At 45.8% G+C, this 12,033-nt stretch overlaps 1 protein-coding gene across 2 annotated transcripts in view; it reads right to left on the reverse strand.

Moving 5' to 3' along the window:
• The window catches only part of RPRD1B (regulation of nuclear pre-mRNA domain containing 1B), a 54,914-nt gene that overhangs the window by 42,328 nt on the left and 553 nt on the right, over positions 1-12,033 (reverse strand). The window contains exon 2 of one of the 2 annotated variants that reach the window (XM_056121216.1): positions 6,774-6,903. The exons of the other annotated variant lie outside the window; for it this stretch is intronic. Coding sequence (XP_055977191.1) covers positions 6,774-6,903 — 130 coding nt within the window. The remainder of the gene's footprint in view (positions 1-6,773; positions 6,904-12,033) is intronic. 2 annotated transcript variants of the gene reach the window in all.

The raw sequence follows: 12,033 nt of genomic DNA on the forward strand, positions 1-12,033 counted from the left end.
AGCTGCATGTCAGCCGGTCCGAAAAGATGGCAAGTATCTGGCAGTAAGAAAAGAATGTGGAGGAATAGAGTGGAATCAACTGGAGGATATGAATGACCTCTTAACGACCTTACTCCTGAAAGAACTGGCAATTCCCTGATGAGAGCAAATGCATAGCTTTAAAACAAATAATAACAAAGCCCCTGTAATTAGTAAAACCAATAAAACTGATCAAATCAATTAACCTGTTGGTACTTTTACCATAAAACCTACTCTCTGAAATTTTTCTAACGCAGAGGCCAGTTGTGGGAACTAAGTCCTACCTCAGCTAAGGGAGGGAAGAGGCTGCCACCCCTCCACCTTGCTTGCTGGACTGGGGGATCAGGGTGCAAGCTGACTTTGAGAAGACCAACATTCCTTTATGGTGGACACTAATGCTTAAGCCTAAGTTACTACCAAAAGCCATTTCTAGTTTTCCATTTTATGGTCTTTTGGTTTTGAGCCACACCCAGCAGCGCTCAGAGATCACTCCTGGCAGGCTTGTGGGGAACACACGGGGTGTCGGGGACCAAATGCGGGTGAGCAGCGTGCATGGCAAGCGCCTTACACACTGTACGAACTATCTCTATAATCCCTAGTTTTGCGTTAATTGGGGGGAGGGGAGACATGACCCTGTGATGCTCCACTGCTCTTGACGCTGTGCTCTGAAGCGAGCTCTGGCCGTGCCAAGGAGATCATGTGGTGCCAGGGCCTCGCACCCAGGCCCCGGTGACAGGCACCTTCAAGGTGAGGAGGGGAGCGCCTGGACTCCTGCACTAGCTTCTCAGGCACCAGAAGCCTTTTAAGAAGGCTCTCACCACTAAAGGCTGAAGCCCAACAGGAGACTCTGCTCACTGCTGACGAGGAAAGAAGACAGGCGCCTTCTTTGAGCACTGTAGTGAACCAAGGTTTGTTTCGATGTTACAGATAAAACCGTCAAGAATATTAACTGATGAGGTTTTGATAGAAGGAGCTCCAATAAACTAGAAATCACCTGAGCAACTGAAGCAAAAAAAAAAAAAGCTGTTTTTTCAGGCCACAAACTAAACTCTCCACTCTAAACTGAGAAACCTCTTTTAAAAAAGGCAAAAAACTTTACCACTAATGCACAAATGAAATAACTGGAAGGTGATAACTGCTATGTGTTAAACTACTGTATACTTAACCTCATGCTAATTAAAAAACCCAGGCCCGGAGAGACAGTGACCCCTGAGCATCACCCGGTGTGGCCCCAAAACTAAAATCAAAAAAACCATGAGGCCCCAGCACTGCTCAGATCCCCAGCACCACAAGGCCCAAGCAACGATGCTGCCACAGGCCCTTGCGCTGAACCAGCTAGGGTAGCCCGAGACTCCTGAACACTTGGGAGGCCCCTCTCCCCGCTGGACCCCAACAGCCAACCACTACAGATCTGATCCAAGACAAAGTGAGCATTATACACAGACAGGACAGCTACTGCAGTGTCAGCTACATGGGGCACCCTGCCAACCTAGCTCGGGGCTCTCCCTCCTCTGCAGCTGCAGTTTGGACGCCCTTCTGTGACCCCGCAGGTCTTTAAGGCAGGGATTCCGAGCGGGTGCAGCATCTCCGGCAGCATTTCCGTTCAGGAGAAGCTGCGGCAGCAACATCCCTCGGCAATTTGGCAGAAAGAGTGAAGCAGCAACTCTACGATAACCACCCACAGACAGGCCGCTCAGCAGGCTCGCCACCATGGGCTGGGGAGAACTTGCATTTCAGGAATGTTCCACACCTCCTAACGATCAGGGTGGCTTTCGCTGCGCCTACACTGAGCCAACAGCACGGCCTATGCTGAACATACACTTTTTCTGGAACTGTGGTACAGGGCGTCTATGTGACCAACCCCAATAAAAGCCCTGGTCTCTAGTGAATTCAATGCCGGGTGAATTAAAGCCATCGTGCGTGACACCAGTGACTGCACGCTGCGAACTCCAGGCCGGCTAGTCTCTGGGATCATCCTGTGCATCTTTGCTTTGCCGAGTTTGCTCCTCTCCTAATGTAATAATGGGGGGCACTTACCCATATGATAAAGAGTTAATATCAAAGTTATATAAGACTCTGGTAGAACTTTATGAGAAAAAAATACCCAATCCCACCAAAAAATAGGGAGAGGAAATGAACAGAAACTTCCTCAAAGAAGAAATTCAGATGGCCGAAAGACACGTGAAAAAATGCTCTACATTACTAATCTTCAGTGAGATGCAAATCAAACAACAATAAGATATCATCTCACACCACAAAGACTGGCACATATCCAGAAGAATAAGAGCAACCAGTGCTGATGTGGATGTGGGGAGAAAGGGACTCACCCTTCAACAAAGGGAATACTGACTGGCCCAGCCTTTTTGGAAAACAATATGGAATTCCGCAAAAAGAAAAAAATTAAAAATTAAGCTCCCACTTAACTCAGCAATACCACTTCCGGAAGGTCCAAAACACAACAGAAATGCCAACTATACTTCTAAGTTCACTGCAGTGTTATTCACAATAGCCAGAATCCGGAAACAACCGGAGTGCCCAAGAACAGATAATGGAGAAAGAAATTATGGTACAGCTACACAGTGGAATACTACGCAGCCTTTAGGAAGGATGAAGTCATGAAATTTGCTTATAAATGGATGGACATGAAGAGTATCATGCTGAGTGAAATGAGCCAGAAGGAGAGGGACAGATATAGAATGACTGCATTAATTTGTAGGATATTACATATGTGTACATATGTGTGTACATATATATATAGTATGAGACTAATATCCAAGGTCAGGAGGTCTGGTCGATGGTTGGAAGCTTGCCAAGAGCGTGAGGGGAAAAGGCAGTTAGAATAGAGAAGGGACCAACATGACTATAATAGTTGGAAACGATCATTTTGGAAAGGAACTGGGTGTTGAAAATAGGTAAAGGGATATATCTGAGAACCTTTCATTTTCTGTACTGCAAACCATAACACCCAAAAGGAAAAAGAGAGGGAGGGAGAAAGGGAGAGAGGGAGGGGAGGGGAGAGAGAGGAAGGGAGAAGGAGAGGGAGAAAGGCAGGCGTGACGGAACCTGGGGACACTACACTGGTAGGAAGTGACGGGTGCTACAACATTACATGACTGAAACCCAATCATGGACAACTTTGGAACTGTGAATCCCACTGTGTATCAATTTAAAAAATAATAAAAATAAACAAATGGGGGCACTCAAAGCAGTGAGGGCGACTGTTCACTGAGTTCGCAGAGCCCTGCTACCATGTCACCAAACCTGACGACGGACTTGGGAAACTGAGGCAGAATACATAAGTATCACCATCTGGTACCTCAAACTCTACTAGCCATCTCAAACTTAGTATGACCAGAACAAAACTTTTGAGTTCCTCTACTGTATCTTTTCCTCAATCCTCATAAAAAAAGAAAGCACCTAGAAAATGATCTTTCAGTTCGCTTTCGCCCTAACACCAGCACCCACTAAATCCCTACAAATTCTATGAGTTGTACTAATGGCTTGTGTGTACGAACACACCAATCCACACACTAAGTACAAGCAGTCAATAAAAGCTATTAATGCCCCTCCTAGAACAAAATAAAACTTGCTGGACCCATGGGCCGGCCCCTCCCTTGCCCTTTATGTGCAGTCCTTACACCATGAATTAGAATCTATCATTTCCCTGCTCAAAAGCTTCTTAGGAACCCTAGAAGAACAAAATCCTCTCTTCCGAGACTCAAAGGGAAGACAGGATGGGCACTGATCTACCTCCATGATCTCTGCTCTATGCTCTGAACTGCACTCACTGTGTTCAGACCACATTAGTCTTCATTGCTCCAAAGATGTCGAGCTCTTTCTCCCCGCGCTCCCCCCTCACCCCCACTTTTTTGGTGTAAGGAGCTAAGCGGCACGTAAGGGTTACTCCCGGCTCAAGCGCCCATTCGGGGTGCTGGGGATGAACTCAGGCCGGCTGCATGCAAGTCAAGTCCCCCACCCACTGTACTATCACTCCGGCCCCAGGGGTCAAGATCTCTACGTAAGCTTAACAGCACTTCCCAACTTGGCATGATTTCCATAGTGAGGTCTGCCTTAAGCACAAGGGACCCCACTCGGAAATGGCATTCTATTTCATTATGTCCATACGATCGCCACTTGATGGGATCTTGGCCGTTTCTGTGTATTTCTTTGTCCTAGCCTGATGTGTGCAGTTCTCCTCCTGCCCGTATCTGGTATACAGCAGTATAGAGAGCACCTAGAGACTGTGTGTGAGAAAGGAAATGCACACACCTCCAGACTGAGTAGGAAACGAAAGAAGGCATGTGTCTCAAAAATCCGTCCCAAGACTGATAAATTGTTATTCAAATTCAATCTGATTTATGACCCAAGCATCTTTCTTTATGTGAAAGGCCTGGTTTGTTTTGGGCTAGAGAGTGAGGGAAGAGGTAGGAAATTACAAAGATATTCCTAATGGATTCGGGTGAAATATCCTACCTCATCAACTGACCACAGTAAAACCATACAGAAAGCACTGATTACAAATAAGAGGGGCTGGACAGAATGAAGAGGCTGGACTGGGGTGGAGCTGGGAAACAGGAACAGGAGGGTTCTAAACAGAATATACAAAGGTTGAAAGACAGAGTTCAGGGGTAGAGCACCTGCCTTCCATGTGAGGCCCTGGGTTTGATCCCTGGTACCAACCAAAATAACAAAGAAAGAAAAGAACGCAGAAAGAATGATATTTGGACTGTTATTTTTAAGAAGCACCAGGTTTATTTTACGCCCAAGGAGGTCAGAACCTAACTGTTTTTATATTCCCCTAGAGGTCTTAAGATCGTACCTAGAAAGAAAGAAAATTTAAATTCTGGCATGGTCCAGCTCTTTTCTTCTGCCCCTTTCTAATTATCTTCTTCAGGTTTGGGAACAGCAAAAGATTACTAATCAATTTTTAAGTGGACTCACAGTACTGAAAATTATTTCAGTCTATTTCCCGTGTGCTAAGTTAAAGAACTCATTCAACATTTTCTGGACCCCTGCTGTGTCAGGGCAGACCACCCTGCTCCCACGCCTTCCACACCACACACAGAGGCTATGCAGATGGGATTCCCTCCAGAGAAAACCCAGTCATGCTTTACCAGGTGTCTGGAAAGAGCAAAGGACAAAAATAATTGGTCCTTTCTTTCAAGAGTTTGGACGTTACTGTATTAAAGGCCGTGGATTTGGCATTGTGAAAGTAACTCAAGCATGCTGCTGGGTTTGTTGTTGTTATCAACGCTGCCACCCCCCCACCCCCCACATACACACAGCCTCACAACAACTGGAACGGGATAGACATTTTAACCAATTCAAAAACTTACGTTGAATAGCTGAGTAATACATTTACGTTCACTCCATTTGGAGGCTGAACTACAGCCAAGGTTTAAGAAATAGTGAACTAAATCTCAAAACGAAAAAATACCCAATCTCAGGTAGTTATGGAACTATTTTGATTTAGTTTGATTTCTGGGTCACACACAGCAGTGCTCAGGACTTACTACTGGCGCTGCCCTCCTGATGGGATTCGGGGGACCAGAGGGGATGCCAGGGATCGAGTCCAGGTCAACCAAGTTACTAACACATTCAGCTTCTTCAGTGTTCACGCTCATCAGAAGCTATGGAAAGCTTTTCCCCATAGTTTTTCTCTAAGAAAAAATAAGTCATTTCTATTTCTTTTGTGTTTCCTTTTTTTCTAGCTTTCCTAATTTCTCACGGAATAATGGGGTTATTTTCACACTGAAGGCCTGTGACTGACACATGAGACCCTAGAGCAGTTTTTGATATGCTCACCTTCTTTTCCCTCTCAATTTCCCTCTGCACGAATTTTATGTTTGTTTAGTAATGTCATTTTAAAAGAAAATGTCTTCTCCCCTTTTCCTGGACCACAAACTTCCATCGACAGAAGAGCAGTCTGTTCTTAACAGAAACTATAAACCTTTTAATCACATGTTCAGTGCCTGTGTTGTTAGTTGTACGTGTGCTCTATGCTCCCGTCTTCTCTGACACAAAACACAACAGCGGGAGAGACGCAATCTCATAGAACCAGAGCAAATACCTACTTTGCACACTAATAACTGCTATCTTTGCAGCTACAATAATGGCTACTATTTTTAGCAAATTAGATACCTAGACATTCACAAGGAAATAAGCAAAAATAAATGCAAAGCAACCAATTTATTGCTATTTAGCTTCGTTACTTTGTGGTCCCCTTGTAATACCTAGATTTGTTTATTGACAATAAGCTGTTAAGATGACTCAAAATATCACATTCAAAACAGTCAATAATTTAATACACGTAGAAGAAAAGAATGTAGTTCAAGTGCTAGACCAAATTCTTTTTTTTGTCGTTTTTGTTTGGGGGCCACATCTGGTGGTGCTCAGGGCTAACTCTTGGCTCTGCACTATTGGTTCACTCCTGGCGGGGCTCAGGGACCGAATGTGGTACGGGGATCAAACCCGGGTCCGACTCAGACAAGACACGCGCCTTACCCGCTGCACTCTCTCTCCATGCTTGTGCCCCCCCCATCCTTTTAATACAACAAAATGTTTACGTGACTGAGAGTTCTTAGAACCAGCAAAACATAAAACCATAATTTGGCCTCCGTAATACCTCACAAAGCACATCTTTGTAAAGTACAGTTGTCAACTTACAAAAGCTACCACAGAAAAGGTAAAGAATGAAAAGTCAATGCATTTAAAACAATTTTAAAAAAAAAAACAAAACAAAACAGAAAACATACCTGGCAACATGAGAAAAAGCATCCACAAGGACTGACTCAAATTCTCTAGTGAATTCAGGTCCTTTCCTTTTACTGTTTTGGATGACATCATTCGCTAAGTACAGAAAAGTAAGCTTTCTATTTGATTTGGCTGGGGAAAAAAAAAAAAGATGATTTAACTTAACACCAAAGAAATTCTCAATCCATAATTCTTTTGCCCTGAAAATCACTCCTGAAGAACATTAAAATAAGCATAATGTACTTGAGGTAAAGGGTGATATGTGTTTGAAAAACCTATTTAATAAATGCCTCACGATCTCTGAACAGGGTTGAGAATACAATTTCGGGGGGAACCTCAAACAAGACTGAACCATTTTTATTTGTGATATTTGATAGTTAGCTGACAGCAAAAATAAAGACGTTTCCCAAAAATTTTCCTTCAGGACAAGCAATACAAATTCAAGACATGTTAAGGTTTTCACTTATTTAAATTGCAAAGTTGATTATTTCCAACTCTGTTAATTATCAGAATGATAATTCTACAGAATGAGTTACATTTCCATTTAAAATATTCTTCTAATTTACACTCCTAAACTGAAATTTCCTTCCTGAACACTTCAATGGCCATGCATGACCAACTCTACAGTCCAGAGCACCCTCTGGATCCAGGTTCCCAGGCTGATTTGGCCTACCACGCCCTTTCAGAGAAAAATCACTGAGCGCTCCCCGGGAAGCTACCTTCCTTAAGAATCTCCCCCCTCATCCCCCATGGAATGGAGGCTACTAGATGAGGCAGCACTCGACACCAGCCAGACCTACCAACTCTGAGAAACACCAACTGAATGTGCAGGAAATACAAACACAGACAAGTGCTACATTATTACTCCAAGTTCACAGTGTCTGAAATCTGCTTATGCAAAATTATGGCTCCCACAAAACCCGTAATTCTTCTCTCTTATAATATTAAATATGGTATTTCCTATTACTCTATATGGCATCATATATTAATCCATAAAAACCTCACAGAATGTTTGAGTTACAGCTGCTTGGGGAAGTATTACTGAATTTCCCAGACTTCTAGGCACATAACTTCTCAATCACAGAACTATATCACTAGCATCTTTGGTCCCAGTTTTGCTTCAGAAGAAACAAATAAGAACATAATCAAATAGATCAAAACACTGTTTTCTCCAATACTAAAGTATTTGGAAAACTCAAGCCAAGATTCGAGTTGCCCTTTACACATCTGAGTAACTGGCACTTGCTGTCTCAAACTCTGGGGCTGTTCCTTATAAAATGAACACAGCACGTACACACCTGGGACACAGCAGGTCTAAGATCTGACATTTTAAAATGCAGAGACAGGAGAATAACCCAAGTTTTAACATAGTGTTTTAAAAAAGCACATTAGTTTAAATTGACTTAAAGAGCCCATAAAATCAAATATGAATATCCAAGATTGTCTTTAACGAGCAGGTAACAAGCAGTGTAGCTGGCCAAGTGATACAAGTATCAAAACCATAGGGCTCTCTTTTACCTGTTTCAACTATTACTGAAAGTAGAACAAGTGTTAATAAATCACAATATCACAGTATCCCCTGGCTTCTGAGGTAACATTATAGTAAAGGCTTTGTTTGGAGGGTAGAGGCGACCCCTGGTGCACTCAGTGCTCAGCTGTGCTCAGGACAGCTCTGGGCAGGACCAGGGCAACCACAGGTGAGCCGGGGTCAGGGCATGAGAGGCCAGTGGGTAAGGCCTGTGCTACCTCCCGGCCCAGGCTTTTGCCTGAGGGCCCAAGCGTGACTCATCCCTCACTGGTGAACACCTGCCCCGCATGAGTGAGGCTCTTGGCTCCATCCCTGGCAACACCCAAAAAAATAGAGGAAAAAAACCTTGTTCAGAGGGGCTGGAGTGATAGTACAGCGGGTAGGGCATTTGCCTTGCATGCGGCCGACCCGGGTTCGATTCCCAGCATCCCATATGATCCCCTGAGCACCACCAGGAGTAATTCCTGAGTTCAAAGCCAGGAAGTAACCCCTGTGCTTCACTGGTGTGACCCAAAAAGCAAAAAAAAAAAAACTTGTTCAGATATGCTGCAGAAAGGAAAATGAAAAAGCCCATGTGACCAAGCATGCATAGGCAAGAGTAACACAAACTTCAACAAAACAGATCTACATGAACTTTCATAAATTCCTATGCTTTACGTTTTCAAACCAGTATCCAAACTGAAAGATGTCAATTTGGACATTCAAGAACTGATTTTTTTCAGCATTACAATGTGATAGTTAAGATAGCTAAGACATGGTTTCGCTATCTACAGTGACGACTGATTTTCATCATTTTCAAAATTAGTAAAGGGGGTCTCACAGCCAGCCTCCTGTATAGTTAACACAGACATCTGTGCAAAGAGGCCGTAGTCACAACAGATACCACACACACCCTCCAGGGCAGCTCATTTGTTCAGATGTCAAATATGACAAAACAGGTTCCTGAGCCCTCTGCTCAGACCCATTCTAAACTGGCAGAAACAATTATTGAGGAAAACAAGTAAGGTGCTGACAAAAACTGTTCACCTGTTTAACTGGTATTGGACATACTAAAAAGTAACTTTGAAAAGAGACCTGTCTATATGCATTCAGGCCAAGCTTAAGAACACTTCTAAAAAGGTTCACCCAAGTACATTTTCTACCACAACTTTTCCAGAAAAAGGAGGCATTCCACCTGCTCTGGACTCAGAAATAAATTATTTTGCAAAAATGGAAGGCACAGAAAAACATTTCATCAAGACAAGTAACTATTTTGAGAGCAATTCAATTTAGATGTCTGTGAACACAGAAATTACTTGAGCATTAAGTAATCTAGTAATGCCCATTTTCAAACTCTGGGTGGTTCCAGAACTGGAGGGCTAGTCAACATTAGGGCACACTTTGTTTCCAGCTAGCATGAGGCTGTTTTCCATCATGAAAGAGGATGTGTGGAAGTGCCTGGTGCCTATAAGTGCATCCTCCAGGTGTACAGAGCCCCGTGCAGCAGGTGCTACTCAGTATCTATGGATCAATAAGTGTTCTAATACTTACTGATCGTGGTGAGCACACCTTGAGAACTAAATTTTCAAACTGCACGTATTTAAAACTTTAAAAAACTTTGGTCCCGTACTCACACATTTCAAGTGCTCACTGCAAGTGGTTACCCTGTTGGGCAAATATAAAACTTTTAACTGAATGAAACTTACTTAGAAAGATGTGAGAGGAGAGAAAGAGGGGAAATATGTTTTCAAGAGCGAACACAGGCTTCTCCAAAGTGGAAATAAGCAAGTAAAGAAACTTAAGACAAGCAAGTGAGATTCGAGGGAGAACACGAGCTTGAAGAGCAAGCTGCAAATATAAAACATTTCAATCATCACAATACGGGGGCCAGAGGGATAGTACAGTGGGGAGGGTGCCCGCTTTGCATAGCCGACCCAAGTTCAATCCCCGGCATCACACAGGGTTCTCTGAGCCCTGCCAAGAATGAGCCCTGAGCACAGGGCCAGGAGTAAACCCTGAGTGTTGCCATATGTGGCCATTCCCCCGCACCCTCCAGGAAAAAAGTTGCATCAGACCTTGCTGTTTGGGCCATGAAAATAGTGCCACAGTTTAATTCCTGATTTTTAACTGTGATGCAGGCACCATGCTATTGGCATTAAACAAACGAAGAAGGCCTAGTTTCTCCCGTAAGACACAAACCAGTGGATAAAACAATAAAATTAACGCTGTACTGGAAGGAGTGCAGCAGAGAGCAGCGGTCCCCGAGCACTAACCTGCAGCACGGGGCGGGGGGGGGGGGGCCTCTGCTAGAAGTGGGTGCCTCCTTCACCTTTCTCCGGCCACCCTCTTCCTCCCCAGAAAGGCAACACTGGCTGGAGCATGCATTTGGAAACCTTCCACAGCTGGCGCATGTTCTGTTTAACACCGAAACTCAGTTCCTTGACTATACAGTCATGACCCAGAGTTTAAGAAGCTAGAGTACAGGGCTCTGGTGTCTGCCAGACTGTAGTCTGTGCCACATCAGTTCTGAGAACTGAGATACCGCTGCCACTTCCCATACCTCATCTCTAAACCAACGGGACAGTGCCATCACACAGGGGAGAGAGCGCAGAGTCACTTCCGGTCCTCCCCTCTGAGCCATGCAGGCTGTCCCCAACAGTCCCAAGGGCCACGGCCCTGCCTCCTGCTGCTCCTGGGACTCAGGTGTCTGCCATCAGACTGTGCACTACTTGCAGGCACTCCCTCACACTGTCCCTGACAGTTCCACCTGTGGTTTATCTATCACTGAATGTCAGCACTGAGCAGACACCAGTGGAGCTGTTCCTCGGGCTTAATCCTCTTTACTCTTCCCTGAGAGGGGATCTTTGAGTCCCCTATTTTCTTCCCTGCAAAGTCCCTACTACACAGGTCTGAGAGTTAAATGAAAATGCCAGGATCACCAAAGGTATTAGTAGAACGCCTGCCACGTTCCTCCTCCGTGCATAGTAAAGGGCAGGGACCATCATCTGTCTTCTAGATAAGGAAACCGAGAGACAGCAGCATTAAACCGCTGGCATCAATAAATGGCAAAAGCGGCCTGCAAGTCTCAGCAGCTAGCCTCTGAAGTTCTCTAAACGCTCACCCCCAGGCCTGGCAGATGCCCCCCCCCCCCCCCCGGAGTAGGGAGCAGCGGGTCTACAGGCCAGGTGAGTTGCATGGGAAGAGCCTGGAGGTCAGAGCAATTAACCGTTTCCACTTCTCGGGGCTGGAAGGTTAACCACTTATCGCTGCTGATCTGAGCGCTCCGGGTGAGAGCCGATCTGTGAAGCGCTACCTCCGTCCGGGTTGCACCCAGCAGGCATCAGGCAGAGCGGGAAGCGGAATCCGCCAGGCACCACCGCGCGGGCTTGGATGCGGCAGGCCCAGGCTCCCCCCGACACGTACGGGGACACGCAGGGCCCAGCTCCCTCCGCCACCCAGGGCGCCGGGGGCTCCCCAGATAACCCGAAAGGGGCACTCAGGGTCTCAGGGGGCACCGGCTGGGAGAACAGGGGGCAGGCGAGCGGCCCTGCGTGCAGGACGCTGCAACCTGGGTCCAGCCGGGCCTCGGGCCGCTGCAACCTGGGTCCAGCGGGGCCTCGGGCCGCTGCAACCTGGGTCCAGCCGAGCCTCGGGCCGCTGCAACCTGGCTCCAGCCGGGCCTCGGGCCGCTGCAACCTGGCTCCAGCCGGGCCTCGGGCCGCTGCAACCTGGCTCCAGCGGGGCCTCGGGCCGCT

Source organism: Sorex fumeus, unplaced genomic scaffold (assembly GCF_029834395.1).
Source record: "Sorex fumeus unplaced genomic scaffold, SorFum_2.1 ptg000044l, whole genome shotgun sequence".
NCBI classification, from domain to species: Eukaryota; Metazoa; Chordata; class Mammalia; order Eulipotyphla; family Soricidae; genus Sorex; species Sorex fumeus.